At 49.7% G+C, this 25318-nt stretch overlaps 7 protein-coding genes across 7 annotated transcripts; 3 read left to right on the forward strand and 4 right to left on the reverse strand.

Annotated features, from left to right (window-relative positions):
- Positions 1–78: 78 nt before the first annotated feature.
- On the forward strand, positions 79–2729 carry MGYG_00459 (DNA repair and recombination protein RAD54; the record flags this gene model as incomplete). Its single annotated transcript, XM_003176323.1, has 4 exons — positions 79–819; positions 877–960; positions 1010–1133; positions 1183–2729. The coding sequence occupies 4 exons, from the start codon at positions 79–81 to the stop codon at positions 2727–2729; spliced, it is 2496 nt and encodes an 831-aa protein (XP_003176371.1).
- A 640-nt stretch (positions 2730–3369) lies between these two features.
- Positions 3370–6723, forward strand: MGYG_00460 (vacuole morphology and inheritance protein 14; the record flags this gene model as incomplete). Its single annotated transcript, XM_003176324.1, has 10 exons — positions 3370–3452; positions 3533–3695; positions 3765–3935; positions 4000–4687; positions 4752–5557; positions 5617–5721; positions 5778–5896; positions 5949–6028; positions 6085–6244; positions 6303–6723. The coding sequence occupies 10 exons, from the start codon at positions 3370–3372 to the stop codon at positions 6721–6723; spliced, it is 2796 nt and encodes a 931-aa protein (XP_003176372.1).
- Positions 6724–7530: 807 nt separating this feature from the next.
- On the reverse strand, positions 7531–9327 carry MGYG_00461 (phosphotransferase enzyme family protein; the record flags this gene model as incomplete). Its single annotated transcript, XM_003176325.1, has 4 exons — positions 7531–8456; positions 8516–8879; positions 8949–9253; positions 9303–9327. 4 exons carry the CDS (start codon positions 9325–9327, stop codon positions 7531–7533), a joined length of 1620 nt encoding a protein of 539 aa, XP_003176373.1.
- A 2157-nt stretch (positions 9328–11484) lies between these two features.
- Positions 11485–14377, reverse strand: MGYG_00463 (mannosyl-oligosaccharide 1,2-alpha-mannosidase IC; the record flags this gene model as incomplete). Its single annotated transcript, XM_003176326.1, has 3 exons — positions 11485–11530; positions 11621–13261; positions 13365–14377. The coding sequence occupies 3 exons, from the start codon at positions 14375–14377 to the stop codon at positions 11485–11487; spliced, it is 2700 nt and encodes an 899-aa protein (XP_003176374.1).
- Positions 14378–15070: 693 nt separating this feature from the next.
- On the reverse strand, positions 15071–17993 carry MGYG_00464 (Atg9p; the record flags this gene model as incomplete). The annotated part of the gene is made up of 2 exons (XM_003176327.1): positions 15071–17231; positions 17302–17993. 2 exons carry the CDS (start codon positions 17991–17993, stop codon positions 15071–15073), a joined length of 2853 nt encoding a protein of 950 aa, XP_003176375.1.
- Positions 17994–19708: 1715 nt separating this feature from the next.
- Positions 19709–20017, reverse strand: MGYG_00465 (hypothetical protein; the record flags this gene model as incomplete). The annotated part of the gene is made up of 2 exons (XM_003176328.1): positions 19709–19918; positions 19955–20017. 2 exons carry the CDS (start codon positions 20015–20017, stop codon positions 19709–19711), a joined length of 273 nt encoding a protein of 90 aa, XP_003176376.1.
- A 1094-nt stretch (positions 20018–21111) lies between these two features.
- Positions 21112–25223, forward strand: MGYG_00466 (Ras GTPase-activating protein SynGAP; the record flags this gene model as incomplete). Its single annotated transcript, XM_003176329.1, has 2 exons — positions 21112–24136; positions 24226–25223. 2 exons carry the CDS (start codon positions 21112–21114, stop codon positions 25221–25223), a joined length of 4023 nt encoding a protein of 1340 aa, XP_003176377.1.
- Positions 25224–25318: the final 95 nt, after the last annotated feature.

The raw sequence follows: 25318 nt of genomic DNA on the forward strand, positions 1-25318 counted from the left end.
CAAACGCGTTTGGACGTCAACTCCATCAGTCAACGACAAGGCAGCCATTTGGTCCATCGCAGCTTTTTGGACGTTTTGATGTACGTATCACTCCTCCTAGAGACTGATTTCCGACTTTGTTACTTACACTACATCTATAGGCATCGACCCAAGTCTTCCGTCGCTGGATCGACGCCCTCCAAAACTGGCCGTCTTTACTCCGTTGGGCCTCAGGCTTCACTAGCCCTCTCGAAACCTTTCAAATGCCCTGGTTCAGAGACCCGTCGAGTGTCTGACAAACCCGCCCGCAAACGCCGTAAAGTGAACTATGCTGGGGCAGATGGTAGCGTTGACGATGATGGCGCCAAACCATGGACAAATGAGGATAGACTCGCCCTCGCAAACCGTGACGCAAACCGCTTCCCAGTATTCAAGGTCAAAGATAAAGAAATCGCCTTTCGCCAACGATTTCATGTCCCTCTAATCGACAAGTCGAGTGGTGACTATAGTTCTGGCCGCGCCGCTCCGACTCTGGGGATGCGGTGCGGAGCGTCTTTTGTCGTTAAACCTCTACATGACCCTAGCGGAGAGTTTGCAATCGTACTTTATGATCCAACTATCGACGATAAACCGAATAACAAAGAAGAAAATAAAGAAAACTCTGAGAATAAAGATGGTAAAGAGGTCGAACAAAAGAAGCTGGATCAGCCGCTAGTGCATAAAAGTCTAGCAGAGATATTAGGAATCAAGAAAAATGTTGATGAAAGACCAAAAGTACCCGTTGTTATTGATCCGAGACTTGCAAAGATCTTACGACCACATCAGATTGAAGGTGTAAAGGTATGTTTCTATTTACATTATAGCTTTTATCATATGCATCATGCCTAATATTTGTAGTTTCTCTATCGATGTACCACTGGACTAGTTGATAAGAATGCCAATGGGTGCATTATGGCAGACGGTATGGGTCTGGGGAAGACAGTAAGTCCCTCTATTTGTTACTTTTTCCATATTAAGCTGACCTTTATAGCTACAATGCATTACTTTGATGTGGACTTTACTTAAACAATCACCGGAGGCAGGTAAGCCGACGGTCCAAAAGGCTGTCATTGCATGTCCAGCTACACTAGTAGGCAACTGGGCAAATGAACTGGGTATGTTTGCACATTACTGCTTTTACATACAGTATTCTAATGACTATAGTGAAATGGCTGGGCAAGGACGCTATCAACCCCTTTGTAATCGACGGAAAAGCCTCGAAGGCCGAGCTTATATCCCAATTAAGGCAATGGGCAATTGCCTCTGGCCGTTCAGTTGTCAGACCTGTCTTGATTGTCTCCTATGAGACACTGCGAATGAATTCGGATGAGCTTCGAGATACCCAAATCGGGCTGCTTCTCTGCGACGAAGGCCACCGGCTAAAGAATGCTGACAGTCAAACTTACGTTGCACTGAACAAGCTCAATGTCCAGAAACGTGTTATTCTTTCTGGAACGCCTATTCAAAACGACTTATCTGAATATTTTAGTCTTCTCGACTTTGCAAATCCAGGCATTCTGGGATCACGCAGTGAATTTCACAAGACGTACGAAATCCCTATTCTCCGTGGCCGTGATGCGGACGGGACCGACGAACAGCAGCAGAAAGGCAATGAGCGCCTCGCGGAACTTCTCAACCTCGTTAACAAGTTCATTATTCGAAGGAGCAACGACCTTTTGTCCAAATACCTCCCCGTCAAGTACGAGCACGTTGTCTTCTGCAACCTTGCTCCATTCCAGCTAGACCTATACAATCACTTTATCCAAAGCCCTGAAATCAAGAGTCTCCTCCGTGGTAAAGGAAGTCAGCCCTTGAAGGCAATTGGTATTTTGAAAAAGCTTTGCAATCATCCCGATCTTTTGAAGCTCTCAGAAGATCTACCAGGATGCGAGCAATATTTCCCAGAAGACATGACAGTGTCCAATGGCCGCAGAGGCGACCGCGAAGTCAAATCTTGGTACTCTGGCAAGATGATGGTCTTGGATCGAATGCTTGCACGTATCCGACAGGATACTAATGACAAGATCGTCCTAATCAGCAATTACACGCAGACATTAGACCTCTTTGAGCGTCTGTGCCGGGCGCGTGCGTACGGCTGTATACGCCTGGACGGAACTATGGGTGTCAAGAAACGATCGAAACTAGTCGATAAGTTTAACGACCCCAACGGAGAGGAATTTGTCTTCTTGCTGTCTAGTAAAGCAGGCGGATGTGGTATCAACTTGGTTGGAGCAAACCGCTTGGTGCTCTTTGACCCCGATTGGAACCCTGCTGCTGACCAGCAGGCATTGGCTCGAGTGTGGCGTGACGGTCAGTCAAAGGACTGTTTTGTCTACCGGTTCATTGCCACGGGCACGATCGAGGAAAAGATCTTTCAACGCCAGTCGCATAAACAGTCACTATCATCATGCGTGGTTGATTCAGCCGAGGACGTTGAGCGCCACTTCAGTCTCGACTCGCTTCGAGAACTTTTCCAGTTTAAGCCAGACACGACCAGCGACACACATGATACGTTCAAGTGTAAACGTTGCAGGCCGGACGGGGCACAGCATATCAAGGCGCCTGCCATGCTGTACGGCGACACCAGTTCTTGGAACCATTTTGTCAACACAGGCGAGAAGGGCCCTATGAACCGGATCCAGGACTTACTGTTACGACAGGAAACGACGGAGCAAGCGGTCAGCGCTGTCTTCCAGTATATCAGCCATTAATTGGAGTATTACTTTTTCACTTTCTTAGGGGCCGTCAGCAGCCCTGGTCATTTTTTCCTTAGTATGTCTGGAGCGAGGTCTTGGGATGATTCTCTTATATGCCACATGATTGATATAATATTCAAAGAAACGAAGCGTAGAATATAGCGAACTAAAATTATTTAATCGTTGTTTGTTTATACTGATGCCCCTTTAATATTTTATTGATATAGCCATGCGCCCTGAGCTAAGGCCTGGGATGTCGTCATTGACGGTTTAGCTAGTGTCTTGGGTATAGCGACGACGTTTTGCTACATCTCAGATTCTCTGCTACACAAACCATCAGGAGGCCCTACATGTCAGATAGTTCTAGAGCTTCACTTTTCAGCTCGAAAGAAGAAGCCTGCCAGCCCCCTTGATAACCGTGACAGCCTACGGCCTTACCTGCAGGCATTGATAAGCGGAAGTCTCCTTCTCCCTTTCGTTTTCATTCACCGCCGCGGCCAAGTTCTGTAGCATCACAGCAATTGGCTGCTCTCCGCCGCCTCTCAACGCCCATCAACACCAGCATCGATCCGCCATGAGTCGATAACTAGCAGCATGCGAACAGAGTCCTTTTTCAGATATACTTAGCCTGCCTATCTCCCATATACGCACGGCCATGGCAACGATATACATGGACCCGTCCATCCAGCGGTTGCTAAACGATAAGCTTTACGATAAGAGGAAACAGGGTGCTTTGGAGTAGGCGTCTCATCAAGCCCCCGTCATCGATAGAGGAGAGCAGAGTAATAAGCTAACGGGATACTTTGTCCTTTCTATAGGCTCGAGAAGACGATCAGGGAATCTATCGCGAGAGGTGACCATACAAAAATAAAGGGAATAATCGATCAGTTATGCCATGAATATGCCTACGCCGTACACCAGCCCCATGCCAGAAATGGAGGCCTAATAGGCCTGGCGGCGGCAGCTATTGCTTTGGGATCCGTGAGTGACGCCGGAAATGGGGAGATATACATGAATGATAGAGAAAATAGCGATTAACCAGTGGGTTAGGATGAGGTTGCACCCTTTCTGAAAGAGATTGTGCCCCCAGTATTGGCATGCTTTACTGGTCAGGATGCTCGAGTTAGGTACTATGCCTGTGAGAGCATGTATAATATTGCCAAAGTAGCCAAGGGGGAGATACTACTCTACTTCAACGATATCTTTGATGCTCTGTGCAAGGTTAGTCGTGGCTATTTCCAGGCCACCACTGTAATAACGGCATGCTAACTGCTTGAGCATAAAGCTAGCATCGGATTCAGAGCTGTCGGTAAAGAACGGTGCAGAGCTCCTCGATCGATTGATAAAAGATATCGTTGCTGAATCTGCAGCCTCCTACGTTTCTGCGCTGGACGCCCCACGGCCGGACATATCAGACGAAGAGGATGGAAAAGACGTAGACGAGCTCGAGGATATACCCACGGCATTTTCACTTGCAAAGTTTATACCTCTCCTTCAGGACAGGATATTCGTTCAAAACCCTTTTGCTCGGAATTTTCTCGTCTCATGGCTTACCTTATTGGACACAATACCCGACCTCGAGCTTGTTACCTACCTGCCTGCATTTTTAGGGGGCTTGTTCAAATTTCTCAGTGATACAAATCGAGACGTGCATACTGCAACTCAGGGGTTACTAGAAAGGTTTCTCAATGAGATAAAACGAATAGCAAGAGTTAAAAAGGGTATTGCTGAAAGTCGGCGTGACCATGAGAGTGGACAATCAAAGGCATCCGCCAGTGATAGTAAAAGTGTTGACTCCGAATTGAGCATTTCACATGCTGTGAGTGACAATGCCATTGCAGACTCCGAGTCTGCCACCGCCAACGAAGACCATCTTAACAACCCTTATGGTGACTGGGTGCCCGGTCAGGATGTTCATGTCGACCACTCGAAGATACTGGAGATTCTTGTCAATTTCGTTGACACTAATTCAGGTATTTGCCCGTGATTATATTATCTTCTCATTCAATTACTTACAATTCATTATTTACATTACAGAGGATGAAATTCAGTTAACAGCACTCCGCTGGATTGATAGCTTCTTCGAAATTAGTCCCGCAGACATATTGCAATTTGTTCCACGGCTTCTGTCCCAAGTACTCCCGACCCTTTCAAGCGGCTCGGATGAAGTAAGGCAGGCAGCCAATCGTGTGAATAACTCTCTTATGCAACATATCGTCTCTCTGACGGATGAAGCTCCTCAAAACGAGGGACCCAAGACATCCCCTCCCCTTGCAGCTGTTCAGGCTAGCAGTAAGGAAGGGGAGGGCCGCCGAACTCCCACTCCCGTTACAAGACAGGCATCAATAGCGTCCAGCAAACAAACGTCACGGCCGGCGTCCAGGACCGAACCAACTTCTGCATTAGCAACTCAACCATCAGAGCAAACATTGGAGCAAACATCAGACCTGGACTATGCTGCTGCGGTCAATGCTCTTACTCTTCAATTCCTAAATGAAAACGAAGCCACAAGAGTTGCTGCACTGGCGTGGCTCATAATGCTTCACCGAAAGGCTCCCCGGAAAGTCCTTGCTTTTCACGATGGAACGTTTCCAGCACTCCTTAAAACACTCTCAGACCCCGCAGAAGCTGTTGTCACTCGAGACTTGCAGCTTTTATCCCAGATATCTCGAAACAGTGAAGATAGCTATTTCACATCTTTCATGGTGGATCTCCTCCAACTATTCTCGACGGACAGGAAGCTCCTTGAAGGCCGTGGTAATCTTATCATTAGGCAGCTTTGCATGAACCTGAGTCCAGAACGAATATATCGAACGCTAGCAGATTGTCTTGAGAAGGAAGAGGTAAGGCACTGGTTTTCTCCGTCCCGGGCGGAGCATGTTGAATGCTGATGTTTTCGTAGGACATCGAATTTGCCAGTATCATGATCCAGAATCTCAATAACAACCTCATAACCGCCCCCGAGCTTGCCGATCTCAGAAAACGATTAAGAAACCTAGAAACTAAAGTAAGTCATATTGGGCTTGTAGTTCGGTATCACATATATTTAACACATCTTTTTAGGACGGTCAACTGTTCTTCGTTGCCCTCTTTAGATCATGGTGTCACAACTCTGTAGCAACATTTTCCTTGTGTTTGCTTGCTCAAGCTTATGAACAAGCGTATAATCTTTTGCAGATATTGTGAGTCTTTGAGTTCCCGGTTTTGTGTATCGCCTATGCTAATCAATTTCAGTGCTGAGTTAGAAATGACTGTCAACATGTTGATTCAAATAGACAAACTGGTCCAGCTACTCGAATCACCGGTATTTACCTGTAAGCCAATACCCCCAGAAGCACACCGGTAGAGGCCATTACTAATTCTGTGGAAGACCTTCGCCTGCAACTCCTCGAGCCTGATAAATATCCTTATTTGTATAAATGCCTTTACGGCCTTTTAATGCTGCTCCCACAGAGCTCCGCGTTCGCAGCGTTGAAGAACCGCCTCAACAGCGTCAGTAATATCGGGTTACTGTATGCTGGAGTGCGACCGTAAGCCAAACCACATTAGAATGCCTATTCGCAATCCCAAGCTAACTGCCGTATCTAGGCCGACGATGACTGGATCAACGAGCAGTGGACCATACGAACGTTCCGGAAGACTTAAGGCTCGCGAAGAGAGTGCCATCCGATGGGCCGATCTGCTTGACAAGTTTAAGAGTGTCCAGGAACGATCGAGAAGATCTCGGCGTAGATCTCAGAGAGATATTGAATTGGACAGGAACGGGATATCAGCTTCACCTATGGCTACGACAACACTTCCCCTTTATGGATCAAATACCGGAGGCATCGACAGGACGCTTTCCGACATTCCGGTCAGTGCCCTCGGGATCGGAGGTGGTGCCCGACGTCAAGGGGCTCAAGGCGATTCTCTTGGGGCCCAGAAGGGCGGATCGACGGCAAAGCCAAAGACACCTCTTGGGACATTTGGTCGGTTAAGCGGAATCGGACAGAGGAAGTCAAAGAAATGATGGATGATAGACACATATAAACTAGTTACTCAAGGCACACGTTCTTACATAGTTGGCCGACTTTTACATAGTTATTCTTTTAATAAACCCTGTCAACTCTAACAACCAGCCCGTCTCACATATCTAGTGATCATCTTTTCAGATTTCCATAGTTAACCCGCGCGCCGAGACTGTTTCATCTTCTTCCGTGAATCGCTGCCAATCCCTTCTCTTCCAAGGGATATGTTCACGAGAGGAAATTTTCCAGAACCCCAGTACATGTATATAGATAGTATCAACCGTAAAATTAATATGATCGACTTATGTCTTTGGCAGATTGCCATATAATAGCCTATTTACTTCCCTGTTAATTATCCGTCTCCCTTGCCTGCTCAGTGCTGTATATAGATATCTTCTCAACACATCCTTGGCTGATTCAAATGTTGTATCCATCCTAGAACGTTCATACATTCCTCGTAAAGTAACCCCTTTTGAAGCCCATGTCACATTTAGAAGTCAACAAAAGGAAAACACGGATTCATTGTCTTCGGGCAAGCAGGTCCTTGGACAGCCGCACCTGAACTCAGGGAGTATGAGGGACGGGAAGGCTCGTACATTTTATATCCGGCACGCGCCTTTGTAGTCCATACCGTGAGGTCCAAACACATTCAACCTCGAAATATAGAGGCCTCTTAGAGGTAAAAAGGGGTTGATGAGCATCAGGTAAATAAATATATACATGGGTTAAGCGCATATATACGTTGCTACCTCAGGGAATATTAGATAACTAATCCCGAGACTAGCTGAGAATCTTTGAATCCCGTTAAATTAATCATCTCTATATGGCCATGCATTTTCCCACGCTTCCCTCTCTGCTTCATTGCTCGCCATGCACTCCATGAATTGCTCCTTGACTATTGCCAACTTCTTCGTAAGAGCGTCGTAATCCTCGTGGCTAGACCAGCCGTCCCAGCCATGTTCTGTACCCCCCAGAGCTTCTAACACGTCCCCCTTCAATTGAACCCCTTCTTCCCATCTTTGCTGGTCAAATTCCTGTGCTGCAATATCAGCTTCGGTGAACTGAAGCGGACATGGGAGGCCGTCTGGGCCAACGAGTTTCTTCCACTCGAACGAGAGCTGCATTATCTGCCCCTTTATGATGGGTTCTCCGTCGTTGAACACTTGAGAGATAAGTGAAATGATTTGGCTGCCTAGGATTTCTGAATGCTGCAATGCTTTGAAGACAGGCATGTTCTCGCGGCCAGAGTGTATTTCGTATATCTTATACAGGGACTGCTTTGACTGTAATTTCTTGGCTTCTTCCTTCTCAGCTGTGCTCAAGGACTCAAAATCGTCTGGTAGCGGAGGCAAGGCTGTGAGACCAATGGACGGTTGGGGTCCGGCAAAGTCAAGAAAGCCTGGAGTTCGAGCTTGTTGGAAAAGTGGTGCGATATACGTGGCTTGCCAGTCAATGATCGAGAGTATTTTTGATGGGTCGTCTGGGTCGACAAAGATATTATTGTCATGGAGGTCACCATGCCATAGAACCGGAATATGTACGGATGTGTCTTTGGGAAGAAGATATGCTGCGACCTTCTCAAAGTCATCCAGCACATCAAGTTTGTTCTTTGCTGTAGGCTCATAGCCTCCAGGACCACCGAATATTCCTTCTGGCCGCGGGAATCTAAGTCCTCTCACAATGCATTCTCTCTCGCGCCTAGAGGAGGCTAGATTATAATCTAAAGCGGAGTTCCCTATGGCGTATTACGGTGGTTAGTGAGGAACAAGATAATATAGTATTAGCAGTACTTACAAGGGCCTTTGTCTGTATACACAGCCCTTCTCCCGTCATGTATAAACTTCCTCTCAGTGGTAGGCCCAATGATAAAGTCGCAGTAAGAGGTATCAAGAAACATGTTGTGATGCCGTGCAAGGTCCTGCTTGTGGTATAAACTCCCGATATGATGGAAGTGGTGGGCCAGGAGGGATTTTTCCAGCAAAATAACGCTTTTGATCAAGTTTATCTTCTCATCATTCTTCATAGAAGGCCACTTGGAGCTTAGCAGGACCCCCTTAGCCTTTTCCATAATAATGTACTCTGCACCAACATCATTGTTAGATGTATGCGGATTCCAGTCATACACCTTTGGAATTGGCAGTCCAGCAACTTTTCTCCCCTAGAAATGTATCAGTAAAACCCCTCTATAAGATCCTTATACATTCACTAAAGCAGTAGGTAAACCTACAAAGTCCATGGTGGCCACCTCGCTGGCGGTGGTAAAGAAAGGCAACCCAGCGTTTCTGTTAGGCACCTTTGCAACCACCTGGCGCCCATCATGCAAAGTAATGAGAAAGACCTTGTTGTGGTCTCCCTCAGGCAGCTTTTCCACTTTCACGCAAGAGGAAATATCGCAGCCCTGGGATATAGCAGCAGCTCGAACGAGCTCTGTCATGTTGAATTTGACGGACCGGTCTGCCATCTGCTTTTTTTCATTGTAGAGCCAGCGGCCGCCAGTATATCGATAGAAGCTCTCATCGTCCCAATGCGAAGCTAGACAGCCATTAGCCACCATCTGCTTGCACATCCAATGGGGACATACCAGTGTGGCATTGAGATGTAGACATCAATCTGGCCCGGCAAAAAGCACCATGGCTGGTTGTCGAGTAATAGGTTCTGGTAGAATACCGAGAAAGGAGGCGAAACAACCCCATATCACCATATAAATACAATAAGAAACAAAACCAGCAGAGCCTGCTGAGACTGCCGGTAGGTATACATATATGTACCTCGCCGAAAAGGATGGTTGATGTCAGAAGTTAGTTAAATAGCTTGCATAAAAAACAACTTACGCTGCATGACCGTTAACTAGTCGACTAGTAGCTAACTAACGATTACAACCATGCAACAAAATAGGGATTTGAATACTCTGCCCCTTGACGGTGTCGGTGGAAATCAGGTATTTGCTCGATGGATTGAAGATATAATAATGCATCTTTCCACCACAAAGTGATAAAACATGCATAGCTTTCTCAAAAGAAACATATTCTGTCGCTCTCTTGCCTTCAAAGCCTTCCTAGTCGTGGTACAGCCCTTGATCAATCCTCCTCCCCGGAAGCAGCCAAAAGTCACAGCAGACGGCGTTTCCTGTCATCCCTCCACGGCGGCCGTTTCAAGTCGTTAAAATTATATAGGCTCCAGGCTACTTTTGTGCGTTGCATGTGGCACTGAGCAAGCCGTCTTCCTTTACTTCCCTCCCCATTTGGAGGATTTGCCGCCGGTCGACTGCTTCCGTACAGTGGTTGCCGATGGGGTTGGAGAGACAGCTGGGCTGCTTGGGCCGTAGACGTATTCTCCGTCGACATACTGGGCACCGTAGGTGAGAGTATGTCGGTTCTTGCGGCGAGCATATCTGTTTTCTAGACGGCGGAATTCCATGACTGCAAATTGATATATAATTAGCTAGCTGTCTAGGCGATTGATTGTTGTATTTGATAAGCGTCAACACACTTTCTTCGATCTTGTCCTTGAGACCCATTTTGGCTGTATGTGAAATGTAAGAGCCGGCTCTTATATTGCAGTATATAGTGAGAGAAATGTCTCTTTGTCGGAGACGATAAGTCAAATTAAAAGAGATGTAAACGACAGATAGATAGCTCAAAAATGTATATAGACAGATAAAAGAGTGTGATGAGCTGTGAAGAAGAGAATGAAGAGGTAGAAGCTGTTTATTCAGAGAGAAATAGATCAACTATATCACCGTCCTGCGGAATAGAACAACTGTGGCTACCAACATATTAGGCTCAACGGGGACTCGAAGGCGTTATATATACGTGTGTATGTTGCGCACATCTTCCTCCGTTCAGCGTGGGTATAGTCTATACGGACGGAGTCCAGGGGTGTCAGACGAGATTAGGCAATTTCTTGCTGGATTCCGCTGATCAAGTTAAGGATCTTTGCGTTAGAGTTGTCCTGCACAGCCGTCCGGGGGGGAGGGGGTATGTAGCTGTATACGGAGAACATGTACCATTTTTTCAGGGTAGTTTCCCGAAGTCAAGACCCAAAAAAATAAAAAGGAGCAGCAGGTGTCCTGGAAACTTTTTCTGGGCACTCCGGCTTGATACTGACAAGGGCAACGGGGTATTAGACGGGGTTGCTCATCCTCACACCCGTCGTTTCGGGGCCTTCGTTCAGGGGTCGTTCGGTTACGCTAGTCAGGGGCTGCATCGCAACCTGACGGCCGTGGGGCTTCAGACGGGTCAAGGGAGACGGAACAAGTGTAGAGATGCGAGGTTAACTCTAAAGAACATGATAGATGCAGAATATGAGGTGCAGCAGAGCGAGCAGAAGTGCTCCGTACGGAGTTGGATGTGGGAGGTTGGAGATATGTTACAAGGACCCCGTATGAGATATCCGGGCAACTACAAGCACAACACGAAGACGAACTAGCTTTCGCTAACAGTAAAGTCCAGGCTTCCAGAAAAGCGGATAACAGGCGAGCAAATTGCGTTTCATTTATTAATTGATATAACCTGGGCTGTCTATGAAATAAGAGGGACACGGGAGAGAGACCTAGAGATATATACAAGAACACGCAAATGGAGCCCATACTGGACGAATGTGATAACGTCATAGATCGGGCAGGTGACTTATATAGTTGGGATACGATGCAGATATCGTCTATGAACGTACGGAGTACTCCGTAAGCATGCAGCCATATAATTCCGCAAGGTTGGGGATTATAATATAGGAAAGGTAGCTATATATTATAGACGAGCACTCCATCAAAATGCCAAGGAGGGGCGTTTGTGCGGATGTGCTTCCGTGTTACTATGCAGAAGAATATATTAGATATCTCTGTGTAATATAGACGGCGTTCTTGCGAGGATAACGGGACAAGGCTGGGGAACGGTGACTTACAGAACATAGTCGTCTAAGCTAACGACATCCGGGTCGCTGAAGAGTAGGTAGAAGTACTTGAGTGTCTCGCCTATCCAGAAGGATTCCATCTCGTCCTGGAAAACAGGCTCTTTGCTGGTGACATCTCGAATGGCGGAATGGGCGTATTCAGCTCGCGTGGCGCGCTCAATGGCATTGAACATCTCCCAGCCTTTCTCCCGCCAGGATTCGTCGCCGGTGATACGATACATGATGAAGACCGACTCGATAGCTTCGGGGCGAAGGATATACTTCGCCGAGTTTACTTTCGTCATACCGGGAGGGATACGCTCGTCCCTGATATGCATGTCAACAAGCTGTGCGTGCGACATGGAGGTAGAGGTAGCTACTGCTGCTCCACCCGGAATGGGCTTGGACGGATCCGCGACGATGCGGTCAGGGATAGGTGTTTCGCGTATGTCGTCTCGTTTGGCAATGTTGCCTCCAGCCGCGGGAGACCGAGTCTGCTGCTGTTGATTGTGGCCCATATTTTGTTTCTCGGGGGAGGGTGGCGTTGCCAACGCCTCAGGATCGGCTTTATGAGTGGCAGTGGGTTTTTTCACGGCTTCGTTGCCGCCATTCTTCATTCCGGTAAGGGAGTCCTGGTTGGATTTTTTGATTTCATATGGATAGACAGCGTGGTTGTATGCCGTCTGATTCCATTCACAACTCTGCATATCCTTGCATGGAAGCACCGCAAAGGCCTCTGGCATAATTTGGGTTGCCGTTACGTTGTACGCCCAAAAACAGGCGTCTGCCATCTTTTTCGCAATTTCGAGGTCCTGATCGAGGCCAAAGAGCCTGGAGCCAACTCCAAACATACCCCCAACGAAACAGCCAAGATGTGAGGGGTGGTATTTGTAGTTGAAATACTGTTCGTCCCCCTTCCTGACAGAAGTGGTGGTGTCTGCAATGAAAAGGATATCCCTGGAGTCTGGAAGCATGGGCCTGAAAGCAATGTGCTTCATAGTTGCATCCCTGGCTAGCTTGTACATGTTTTTATACTGGTCATTTAGGCCACCTAGGAGGGCATACGTCTTTGGAAGATACTCATAGACTGAATCCGCGAGAGCGGCCAACGTGTATGTTGCGCTGAGTACTCCTGGTGGGTATGAAAGGCCCTGCTCCTCGCACTGGTCTTCAAAGTCGATCTCTGGTTGCTGCCAGGGCTTGTCATCCGGTATCTTCAGTTTGGAAGGGGGTGCTGTCTCGACCTTTGGCACTGACGGCGTGCCATCGTAGTTCGCTGGCTCCTCTCCGGGAAGCAACTTGTTCTCGTCCCGCTTCCCAAGACCGGCATTGTCTTGTTGTGGCTTTTGTTGCTGTGATGAGGACCCTGCAGTATCTGGGTTAGACACTGGAGAGTCAGGGCTTTGCTCTGCTGGTTTGCTCTTCTTCCTCGGGAGAGTTTTGCATCCCGAAGCGTCCAGGAACGATGGCCAGAGGCCGGGGATGCTTGTATCAGGTTGCCATTTCTCCAGGGCGTTTGTGATACGCGCTATTGCATCATAGTAGCGGTTGTTCTCAGTAATCTGAGCTAATCTAGTGAACTCGACAGAGAGCGAGCCGAGTTCAGCCAGGACAACCCTCTTGCCCGAGCGGTGACGCTGGGATGCATATTCCCTAATTGCAAAACTGGTTAGAAAGAAGCGAGCTAACTATTCCCTTGCAAAAAAGAATCCAAAACACCAAAACAAAAGCGCATATATAAATAGAGCCAACTTACGGAGCCCACATGTAGTAGGTAACAGGCATCCTGTTTGGGGTGTCAAACGCACCCATCAGGATATCTGCCAGTTCAATGGCCTTGTCGAGAAGCGTCCCGTAGCGTCCGTCCGAGATATCATATGCACCAATTAGACCGCCGAGATAGCGAATAACGGTTTCGAATAAGGGGATATCTCTCCTCTTGCTGGTCTTGAAGTCGAGCTTTCCAACGGCTCGCACGGCCTCTTCAAACTCCTCCTTCATCCCAGCTATCCAGAGGGTGTCCAGCGAGTCAACCAGCGTAGCACCCCAGCCCATAAAGGGGTCTCTGTATCCGCCCGACTCAGGCCGCACTTCATCATGCAGCCAGGCATGTTGTCTGTATCCGTTCCAGGAATGTTTCAACGAGTTCTTGATCTGGGCGAGTTTCTGTTCGCGGGCTTCTTTCGCTTGGGCGGATTCACGGGGGAAATCGAACTGGATTTTGGGCAGTTTCTTGGGCGAGCCTGTTGGTAAGGGGATGACATTCTCCGAGGCAATGGGGAAGTGTTCAGGCTGCTTTTCCCAGCGAGGCTTATCCGCGTCCTCTTCTTCTTCTTCGTCGTCGTCGGCGTCTTGTCTTCCTTTACCCTCTGGTTGACTGTAGCCCGGTCTATCGACTGGAGGTACGGCTGGCCGCGGCGTTTCTTTCACGGAGGGAGGAGGAGGAGGCTTAACACCAATATCCTGCTGGCCATTTCCAGGCACTGGCGGCGCGGGAGGTGGTATAGGCTTCTGCTTATCCTCTTCTTTGACTGGAGGCTGTGGAGGTTGTGATTGCGGTTGTTGTGGTGGCGATGGTGGTGCTTGTGGTAGTTGTGGTTGTTGCGGCTGTTGAGCCGGCTGCTTGGGGCCGTCCGGCTTCAGGACAGGAACGGTTGGCGCATAGGAGGAGGTCGAGGAGAGGCCGCGAAACCCGGAGAAATGGATAATGGCAAGAATTGAAATGATGGAGAAGACCAGGTAGACTCGATACCGACGGAAGCGAAACATTGTTCTGGTTTTCGCTCTGGTTCTGCTTGACCTGACCGCGGAACTAAGTCTCGTGTGCTCTACAGCCGGGCGTTTCAACAAGATAAATTATCCTTGATGCGGCGTAGTTTGTAGAGAAAGATGGGTAGATGGAGAAAATCCCTACATCATCACACGAACAATCCAACCCTGACCGGCCTGCTGGTGGCTCTCGCTGAAAGTCGTGGAGATGCAGGAGAATAAAAATTGGAGAATCATGCAGGAGAAAGAAGAAATAAGAGTAAAAATAGCGAGATAGTCTTTCGTGGCTGCGCTAAAGTGGATTCTCAGCGCCTGGACGGCCGGCGTTTTGACTGAGAATTCGGTAGCAAAAGGAGTACTCCGTAAGTATTATTGATAATTAGAGAAGTGAGCCCGAGAGGCGACAGGAAGGTGTTTAAATAGAGGCAGAGGACGGTTATGTACTCCGTATGATTTACTATTATTGTGCGGATAACTGTTTCGCGGATGCCTTGAAAGACCGATCCAACCCCTTGGACGCCAGGGGGTATAACAACTACTTAAGTATTAACTGCTGGATGGACGTCTGAGGAAAAAAATAATGAAATCTACACCGGACAGAAACAGAAGCGCGGATAACTCCAACTCCACTCCAACTCCAAGGGGCACCAGTACATGCAATGCAAATATACAAGGCGAGCGGCGAGAGCTGTGTTACATTCCTACTGTCCTCCGGCCTTCGTTTCCTGTCATCTGGAACTGCTGGATCAAGCCCAGCACGCCGGCTCCCTCGACAACCTCATTGATGTCTTCTTCCTCTTCCTCCTTGTCTTCCCCTTCGACGTCAGCGGCTTGGTTCATACGCCATGATTCTTCGAAGTGGCTGTCGTCTACTGCCAGTCTGGTGCTTGAACCGGCCTTGTGGGATCCGCGGGCAGCTAGTCGAGGTGTGGCTACCTGGGACTGGGACTGGGACCGGGACTGAGATTGAGACTGAGATCGGGACTCGATAGGCTCCGGGATGGCACCTCTCATGATGCTTGGTTGGCGAGTAGGTCGGGTTCGTGGTGAAGGTCCTGGAAGGCGGTTTACATTCTTCAATCCAGAGGCGGGCGGCTGATGGTGTGAGTCCAGGAGGACTGATGCTAAGGGCGAGACTGGCCTCGTCATGACTGGTTCATGGGGAGGAGAATGAAGGCTCGTCATGCCTAGGTTGTGATGTATTGACCGCTGTGGCCCACGGTCATATGGGTTCGTGCCAATGTCTCCGGTATTCATCTTAGACAGCGGGTTCTGCCGTCGATGCAGCATGTAAGCGTGTGTTCCACCAGCGGTAGGGTTGGTGGAATAATGGTCTAGAAAGCCGTAGTAGGATGCCAGCATCTTTCCATCCTGAGTAGAGTAGTAGTCATTCCGTCCAGGAGCTGGAAGAGCACCGGGACCAGCACCCGTGGCAGGAATAGTAGCGCCAGTGGCATCACGGCCCTGCGGGATGATATTGTTACCCTTCTTGAAGTCGAACACGGCAAAGGAACAAACGTATCCCAGCCCATCGACGTGGACAGTGAATTCACGGAAAAAGTCAATCAGCCGATCACTGCACTTCGGCAGGCTGAACCAAAGGACGAACGGCGTGAAGATCATGCTTAGTATTTCCTCGAGGAAAATGACCAGCTTCATCTGGTAGAGAAGAGAGAACTCTTTCTTGATCTCATCGCTGTGCAGCCTTCCTTGCCAGTGGCTTGGCTGGTAATGAGTGTATTCGATGACTCGCCGAATGGCAAGTTCGGGATCGAACACCAGGTTTTCCGCCGGTATAACGCCCTGAGCTACAGCCCAGACGGAACCAAAGATACCGAGATAGAACAGCGCAGTTCTATCGTGTGTTATTTCGAATCCGAGAAATAGCTCTGGATCGATGATTGTTGCGAGTGCAAGGACAGAGGCAAGTGCGCTGGCTATGAATGCTACAAACCGAGCGAACTGGACTGTTTTGTCCTTGGGGAACTGGGCGATGTACTCGTCCGCAGCGAGACGGGACATGTTTGTGCGCCGTTCGAATAGATGCCAGAGTTCATTGAACTCGCGGAACTTCCACTCGGCGAGTGGAGTGTACTGTCTTGACCCGATCTGGGACGGGTTCTTCTGGTATTCGCTGAAGTAGCGGAAGAAATAATGCATGAGGAAGTAGGTGACGATAAAGGGGGCCATGAAGATGTTCATGAAGCCTGCTAGGATGAAGCGGCGTCGAAGGCCGTCACTTAGGGCCTTTCGGTGGGTGTCCTTGAGAAAAAGGGGTCGGAGCTGGCCCTGTTGGTTGAATGCGTAGTCCAGCACGCAGAGGTTGAGGTTCCACTCTAGGGTACGGGAGAAGAGCTGGCGTTTGCGGAGGAAAGGAACGGGCAGAGTGAGATCGAGGATATCTTTGTTGAAGAGGGCGATGAGATAGTTCTCCCGTCTCATGAGGCGGTTGGCAATATCGTGTGCATCCATGCGCTGTTTGGACTGGCTGCCTAGGAACCGACGGTGTTTGGCAGACACTGCAGCAGCGGTGGAAGGGTTGGAGTCTCTGAGGGCCATGAGCCGGCTTACGACCTGCTGCCATGAGACAGTCTGGACATCGGCGTCTGGAATGCCCAGAAGGTACTGGTAAAAGTCCTGCATGTGCCGCAGACGACGAAAGTCAACGGCGTATTGGAACACCTTGCCGATCCAGAATATGGTGAAAAGCCAGAGCAGGAAGGTAGAGAAAGCCGACATCTTGCGAACGCATCCAGGTATGAGAATCTGTGACATGGTCTTGCTATGCGGCACTCTCTTGTAGTCGATGCAGCTGGAGAGGAAGGTAGTAAACCCAACTACAAACGCCAGAGTGCTGCACCAAGTAATTAGTATAACATATCCTGCAGTCCATAAGGGGGGGGAAAGAGAGGTGAGTGGCTTACATCAAGTTAAGGGCCCTGCCTAGCATGATACTCCAGATACCGTTCCCAAGGAAATAATCATACACTTCCTGCAAGAAGTTATCCAGGTTCTCTACGTTCGCCCACCTCCAGAGGGCCTTCTCTTTGGGGTCAGCCAGACGCAGAGCAGCATGCTGCTTCACTCCCCAAACACGCGGCGGCTCTTCCTGCTCAGGTATACCCTCCATCCACCTGTTCCTCGCCTGGCCAGCCGACGAGGTTGACGGCCCGCGTAGGTGTAGCGAGTGTTCGCCTATCCCACTCGACCTTAACGGATGCATGGGCGGAGGCGGCAAGGGAGAACTCGGCACCGCACTCCCTTCCACCAGCAACGAGGCGGGAACTTCATCATCAGCTTCTTCAGTGTCTTCCATCCGGACACCACCAGCAGCAGTATTGCCGGCATGCATGGTGGAGGTGATGTTCACGTTATTCCCGAACCTCGACCGGCGCGAGAAGGGACTGCTCTGTCTCGACTGGGTGTCCGAGGCATGCGCAAGGGCATCTTCGAGCTCGTAGTCCGCGTACTGGTCTCCGACAAGGTTCTCTTCGTCCACCGCCATGCCAGCGCGGTTCTCGACGTCAGAGCCATCATCGGAGTCGTCATCGTACTGCCGTAGAGTCTCATAGATGGACTGGGGGGTGCTGACATTTATGGGCATGAAGCGGTTCATGGTGCTTTTGACGTTACAGCGTAGCTGTCGGCGAGAGCGAGGGCGAAGAAGGGACGAGGATACAGCTTCTCATAACACCGCTGGCCGGACTCATGTTCTATTATCTGCAGCTGGGAGATGAGACTCAGGCTGGTTAGCTTCTGTATAAATAACTGCAAGCAAGCAGGCAAACAAGCAAGCAAACGCTCCATCCCGTGAGCTGTCTCTCCCTCTCTCACTGTCTCTCTGTCTCTCTGTCTCTCTGTCTCGGGGCCGTGGGCTTCGGTGAGGTCACAAGGAGCAGTCCGGTGGAGAGCTGCAACAACTAGCTAGTTAACTGGAGGAACGCACCTTGATGCTAGAACAGGTCGTGGGTTGCCGGGGGAATTATTTATTCAGTATCCATCGTCCATCTGCTTGTCCAGCTCATGCGACTTGGAGATGGTCTTCTTCTCCGTTTCTTCGTCTTTTCTTTTCGTCTTGAAGTCGAGGCAGCATCACCATCACGTGACCAGTCGACTAGTGACGTAGTTGGAGAAGAAGAAGTAGAAGAAGAGAACAGATAAAAGAAGTAGAGACAAAAGAAGAACAAAAGAAGAACCGATAAAAGAAGAAGAGATGGAAGATGGAAGAGGAAGATGTCGAGATGAGATGAATGTTTAGTCGGCAGGCGACGTGCTGGTGGAAGAAGAGAAGCCGCACCCCATAGAGTAATAGAGTAGGGATGTCTAGTCAGCCAGTTACAGTAACTAGTAGATAGATCCTTGGGGCCGGCAAGGTCATCTGCTTTCTTAGTTATCCTACTAACTATATTACTAGCGAGCTAACTACCAGGTACTTACTAACTAGGGACCTACTAACTCCCAACTAACTAGGCAATCCCTATACTCCGTAGCCGAGACTGCCATCTCGTTATCTCGCACACCAAGCCAAGGTCGGCCCTTGACTGCTTTTACTGCTGTCTTCCCAGTCCTGCCAATAACAGCGATAATATAGCTAAAACAATAATATAATAGCAGCAGAGATAATAACTAATGCGCAGGCAGGCAGGGCCCAGGAATCTGGTCACTAACTTAGCCTCGCAGCAAGCTAGCGGCTGACAAGGATAGGGATCGGGATACCAGCCTTACCGCGATGCGATGCGATGTGATATGATGTGATGTGATGCAGGGCGACGGCTGACCCAGCAGGTAGGTAGAGCAGAAGAAAGTAGAAGAGCAGAAGAGCAAAGAGTAAAGCAGAAGAGTAAAAGGGTAGAGTAAAAGCCTAGCGGCGAGCATCTGCTACCGAGCGGACAAAGCTGTCAGCCCAGCAAAAGGAACAAGCAGCCAACTACTCGGCCAACGAGTGACTATCTACTCTCTGCCTCCAGTAGTTAGAGACAGACAGGCCGTTGAGATGTCACTGGCAGGCAGATAACTAGTCAGATGCAAGTAAGCACATACATATAGTTAAGCAGGAGGAAATACAGCCAAGGGACACGTAACTACTATGTAACTAACTGCTGCTGCTGCTAACTGCCAACTGCTAGACCCAGCTCAGTTGTAAATGTTATGTATCTACTGCCTCTTCGCCGTCTACCTCGCCGTCTACCTCGCCGTCTATCCGTAGTCTCGTGTCTCGCAGTCTATCACAGTCTACTGTAAGTAAGTAAGTGAGTAAGGAGAGTCTTCTGGCTGGCTGCAGGAACAGGCGCTGGCTTCCTTCGAGGCATGAGATCATGTTTATTAGCTGGGTTAATGCTTCTTCCACGTCTTCCACGTCTTCCATCTGCCTTCTAGAAAGCTGCCAGAAAGACGCTGGAAAGACGCTGGAAAGACGCTGGAAACATGACCTGTCGCTTTCTCCTGTTTCTCCTTTTCTTCGCTGTCTTCCATCCATCTTCCATCCTGCTTCTCTTCTGCTTCTTCTGCCTCTGCCCTTTTCTGCTGCTGCTGTCTCGCTGACTAAGCTGAGAGGGGAAAAGCGACGAAGAAAGAAACAGAGAAAAAGTCGCCCTTTTCGTCTTCAACGTCAACGTCGACTTCAACTTCTTCAACGTCCATCTTCGACCTCGACCTCGTCTTCTTCTCCTCCTCCTCATCCTCATCCTCCTAAAAGACTCGAGAAGAGAGCAGAGAAGACGAGAAGAAGCAGGGAGAACAATCTTGCGCAGGTTTCTTCGCCTTCGTTTTCTCTCTCGTTTCTTTTTCCTCCTTCTTTTCTTTTCTTTTCCCTTTTCCTTTTTTTTCTTTTCTTTTCTTTTTTGTCTCTTCGTCCTGTCTTCGTCTTCGTTCGTCTTCTGCGTCGTCTTGCGTCCTCTCTTGCTGCTGCTGCTGCTGCTGCTGCTGGCTGCTTCTACTGCTGCTTGGGCATCTTCTGTGCTTGTCCTGATATTTATTTACTTATTTTTGGCCCGCGTCCCTTTTCGCTGCGGTGCGGCGGTGCTTGTTTTTTTCGCCTCTTCTCTCTCTCTCACACACTCTCACTCCCCATCGGAATTCGATTCTCTTCGACCTTGCAAGGGAAACGAAAAAGGGACATGTAGGACGGGCCGAACTGTACTCTTTCTTGCTTACTTTTAAAAAAAAGGTACGTCTTCCTCCTCCCTCCCTCTGTCTCTGTCTCTCCCTCTCGTCTCCGCTTGCTGGACGATGGCCTTTGCCGCGGTTTAGCCGGTCGTTTCGTCTTCTTTTTCTTTTTGCTTCGTTTTTTCCTTGGGTGGTGGAAACGCTTTTTTTTTCTGCCTGCCCTCTCGCTGCTGCTGCTGCTGCTTCCGCCGACTGCAACTGACGCTCTTGCTTCTCCGCCTATTTCTGCCCTCCAGGCCCTTTGCTGTCCTCGATTCTCTTCTCACCATCATTTGACTGCAGATAATACTTCCGACGCTACGAGACGGCCGACACTCAAAAATACATGTTCTCTCTTCTTCTTGCATCTGGAAACGCTCTCTTTTTTGCGACGCTCTGAAACGAACATCGCCAACAGCCATACATACCGACACTCCGGCTGCTGTGCCCGATCCGTCACCCCCCCTTCTCATCCCACCTTCACCAGAGTAGCCAGCCTGGCCTGTCACTGATGAATAGCCAACATCCTCTCGTCCTTGATATGCGGATAGTGGCGGTAGAGTCGGCTTTGAGATAACCGAATAGGGATTATGGACTCTGAGCGCCAGAACGGTTTTCAGAGGGACGACCTAGATATATATTCGAGACCCATTGAACGCCGCCCTAGCAAAAAATCTTCTTCCAAGGACCGCCACGGGATGGTTTACCCAGACAGCTTCAGGGATACCTCCATCCGGCCCGTCAGCCCCCAGGAGTCGCTCTCCGATACTCAGACCCATTCGCCGGCCTCAGATGCCGAACACCTTGCGAGCAGCGCAACAGCCTCGCCCAGGGCCGGTCTTCGCGCAAAACCGCGTGATCGGCGGCGTGAGTTCAGTCCCTTTCATGCTGGACATGGTAGCAACAGCAACAGCAACAACAGTGCCAGTGCTAGTACCGCCAACATCAATCACCACCACCACCACAACCACAATAACAACAATAATAACCACAATAACAACATCAGCAGTAGCAATAGCAACGCTAACAGGCTTAATGATGACGACCTACCCGTACCAGATACTCGGAGTTTAAGGGCCAGAGCAAAGACGACCACCATGGAGGACCAGAGAGGTGACCTGCCGCCCAGTTCCTTCCTTGGACGCACTAGGATGAGACTTGGCTCCCTGACCACTGCTGCTTCTGCCAACATGGCCTCGGGCTCACCTCAGAGTCCCCGGCCGCCGCTCCAGGACGATTCCATTGCCTCCATCGGTTTCCCTTCCATCATCCAGACTTCCGGACCACGGCCACGTTTCGTCAAGTCACACTCCACCCTCTCCTCCGGCTTGCCTCCCTCAAACGCTTCCAGTCCTGGGCCATATGTATCTCACGCATTGAACCCGGACTCCACCAAGATACTGGACCTGATGAAGTCTACATGTGGCAGAATGCACGGCATCCTCTCATTCCGCATATCGGGATCTTCTTCATGGACTTCGGGCTACTGTGCCATCAACGTTGCAGCCGGCAGCCTCATCTACCAAGCAAAGGGCGAAGCGAACCAGGCAAAGACCCTTATTCCGGACCTCCGCGGCTGCCGTGTCCGCACCCTCTACTCTACCGAACTACAAACTTCCTACTTCAGTGTCTCGACCTACTCCTCCACCCTCAGCGTACATCTCCGTCCTCATGTAAAAGAGACCTGTGACTCCTGGCTTGCCGCCCTCCTGTGCTGGCAACCCATTCGCCCAAAGGGCGTACAGAACAAAATGACTAAGCCCCAGTCAGTCGCCATAACTGAACGGCGTCTTGCAGATCGCCGGAGAAATTCAGAGAGTACCCTACAGAAGGAAGCCACCATTATCAAAGTAGGCAAGATGCTGCTGTGGGATAGACAAAGTGCTTCCGGCGTGTGCCCGCCACCAACGCCCCGGAGGATATCAACCTTCAAGCAGCAACGGGCCCTTTCGCATTATTGGAGGAAGGTCAACTGTACATTGCAAGAAAACGGCCACATGAAGATCGTAACTGAGGCTGGCACAAACCTTGTATCTTTCATACAGCTATCTCAACTCTCTCGATGTGCCATCCAAAAACTAGACGCTTCCGTCTTGCAAGATGAGTTCTGCATAGCCATATACCCCCAGTATGCCGTCCATGCCGGAAGTGACCATCTCACCAGACCCGTCTATCTCTCCATGGAAAGCCGTGTCCTGTTTGAGGTCTGTTTCGTCTTACTCCGAGCCTTTACATACCCGAACTATACAGACTCGAGCACCCTTCTACTACCACTACCACCACACGGTGCTTCAACTGACGATTCCGGTCGGGCTCACTCCCTGATAATCTCCCAGCAAGTCCCCACTACTACGACAGACATGTTCCGAATCGAACGCCTTCTCAATGTCCGTGTCATTGAAGCCAAGATCTTCCCTCAGTCAAAGGCAGAGCTACCGGAAAAGAACAAAAAATCATCCAAACAGCAGGGTGGTGCCGCTCAGACTTCTGGTGATTATTACACAGAAGTGCTACTAGACGGTGAGGTCAGAGGCAAGACCGCCGTGAAGAGCAGCACCTCTGCTCCGTTCTGGCGAGAAGACTTTATCTTCCACGACCTGCCTCCCGTCCTGTCCAGCGCTACCGTGCTAGTTAAATGTCTCAACCCCGTACAGAAGGACTGGACACTCGTCTCTCGAGGCACTTATACGCCCAATGAGGGTGAACGTGAACATGACTCGTTAGCGACTCTAGGGGATGTAGAGGTGGCTTCTCAAGATACCACGTTTGGCAGGATAGACCTGCCCCTGGACAGTCTAGATGCAGGCAATGGATCCGAAAAATGGTGGCACATCCTCGACGAGAACGACCAGCCAGTCGGCGAAATGCTGATGCGTGTTCAGCTCGATGAGACCGTTGTTCTGATGTCTCAGGAATACAAGGTCATGTCCGAACTGCTCCATTCCTTCCCTAACGGCCTCACAGTTCACCTCGCAGAGCTCGCACCCCAGGAACTCCGCCAGCTCTCTGAGATATTCCTCGACATTTTCCAGGTATCCGGCCAAGCAAGTGAATGGGTAACGGCGCTCGTCGAAGATGAAATCGATGGCCTCCACCGAGAGACATCCGCCAGTCGCCTCCGCTATACCAGCCGCATCCACTCAAACGACTCCTACGAGTCCGGCCAGGAACGAGAAGTACTCGTGCGAGACCTTGGTCGCTCTGCAACCGTCGAAGCAAACCTGTTGTTCCGCGGAAACTCCCTGCTCACAAAATCGCTAGATATGCATATGCGTCGACTGGGGAAAGAGTATCTCGAGGAAACAATTGGCTCGAGTATACGAGACATCGACGAAAGCGATCCAGACTGCGAAATCGACCCCAACCGTGTCAGCAGACAGGAAGACCTTGAACGTAATTGGCGCAATCTGATAATTCTCACAAGTAATATGTGGCAGTCAATTGCCGGGTCCGCCTCGAGATGCCCGCCGGAACTAAGGTATATTTTCAGACACATCAGAGCATGTGCTGAGGACCGGTACGGTGATTTCCTACGATCCGTCACGTATAGTAGTGTTTCTGGATTCTTGTTTCTACGGTTCTTCTGTCCTGCAATTCTGAATCCAAAGCTCTTTGGTCTCTTGAAAGGCATGTTCACCTTCCCCGCCACCTTATCATTTATCATATGCAACTAAAAAGATCCATGAGACTAACATTATCAATAGAACATCCACGATCTCGTGCCCAACGAACTTTGACATTGGTCGCAAAGGGCCTCCAGGGACTTGCGAATTTGACTACATTCGGCAACAAGGAACCGTTCATGGAACCCATGAACAAGTTCCTTATGTCTCACCGCAACGAATTCAAGGATTTCATTGACTCCATTTGCGCCATCCCTGCCGAACGTCCACCCCAAATAGTCAACCCATCGTTCGCAACTCCCATCCAAATTCTCGGCCGTCTACCTCCAACTTCCCGAGAAGGATTCCCTAGCTTACCGTTCCTCATCGACAATGCTAGGAGCTTTGCCTGTTTGGCTCGCGTCTGGCTGCAAGCTGCACCAAGAGGCCTTACAGAAATTCCCGATATGGATGTGAACATTCTCAAGTTCCATTCTCTCTGCATTGATCTAGAGAAGCGAACGAAGGAATCCCTCAACAAGGCCGAGCAAGCCGAACAGCCTAGTGGTAACCTTGAGGTGAAATGGGAGGAAATCGCCGAGCAAGTCGAGAAGTCCGCCACTTTCTACGAGGAAAGCTCGAGTAAAGCTAACACGCCCGGTAAAGAATCTGCCGTGACAAACGTCAGTTCTACAACGGCAGGCAACAACCGGAATTCAATTGGTTATTTCCCTCGTACACCATACCTCAAGTCCACGGAGGCCAGCGTCAGCGACGATGCGGATGATGATACCCCTTCCAGTGCCACATCAGCTCCGTGGGAACAACAGGGCCGCCCAGTATTCACCCAACCAAAATACTATGCTGACTCCCGTAAGAGCACTGAAAGCCTCCAGAACCCTTCCACCGTCTCCTTAGCGCAAACGGAGACCCCGACCGGTAAGAATCGACAGTCAGGTATGTCCCGCGATTCAGGCAAATACAGACTTTTCGAATTCGTCGATCGGACCAGACGTAAAGGCAAAGAGAGGGAATCATCACATTCTCAAGGCGCAGCGCACCCGCCGCAGGACGTGGGCCCGCGAAATGAATATATATGATATCACGCACGAAGTACGCCGCAGTTTACGGCTACACAAGCAGTCTTTTCTGCCTTGACCTTTTTTTCCATTTTATCTTTTTGAATGAAACGTGA

Source organism: Nannizzia gypsea, genomic scaffold (assembly GCF_000150975.2).
Source record: "Nannizzia gypsea CBS 118893 supercont1.1 genomic scaffold, whole genome shotgun sequence".
NCBI lineage: Eukaryota > Fungi > Ascomycota > Eurotiomycetes > Onygenales > Arthrodermataceae > Nannizzia > Nannizzia gypsea.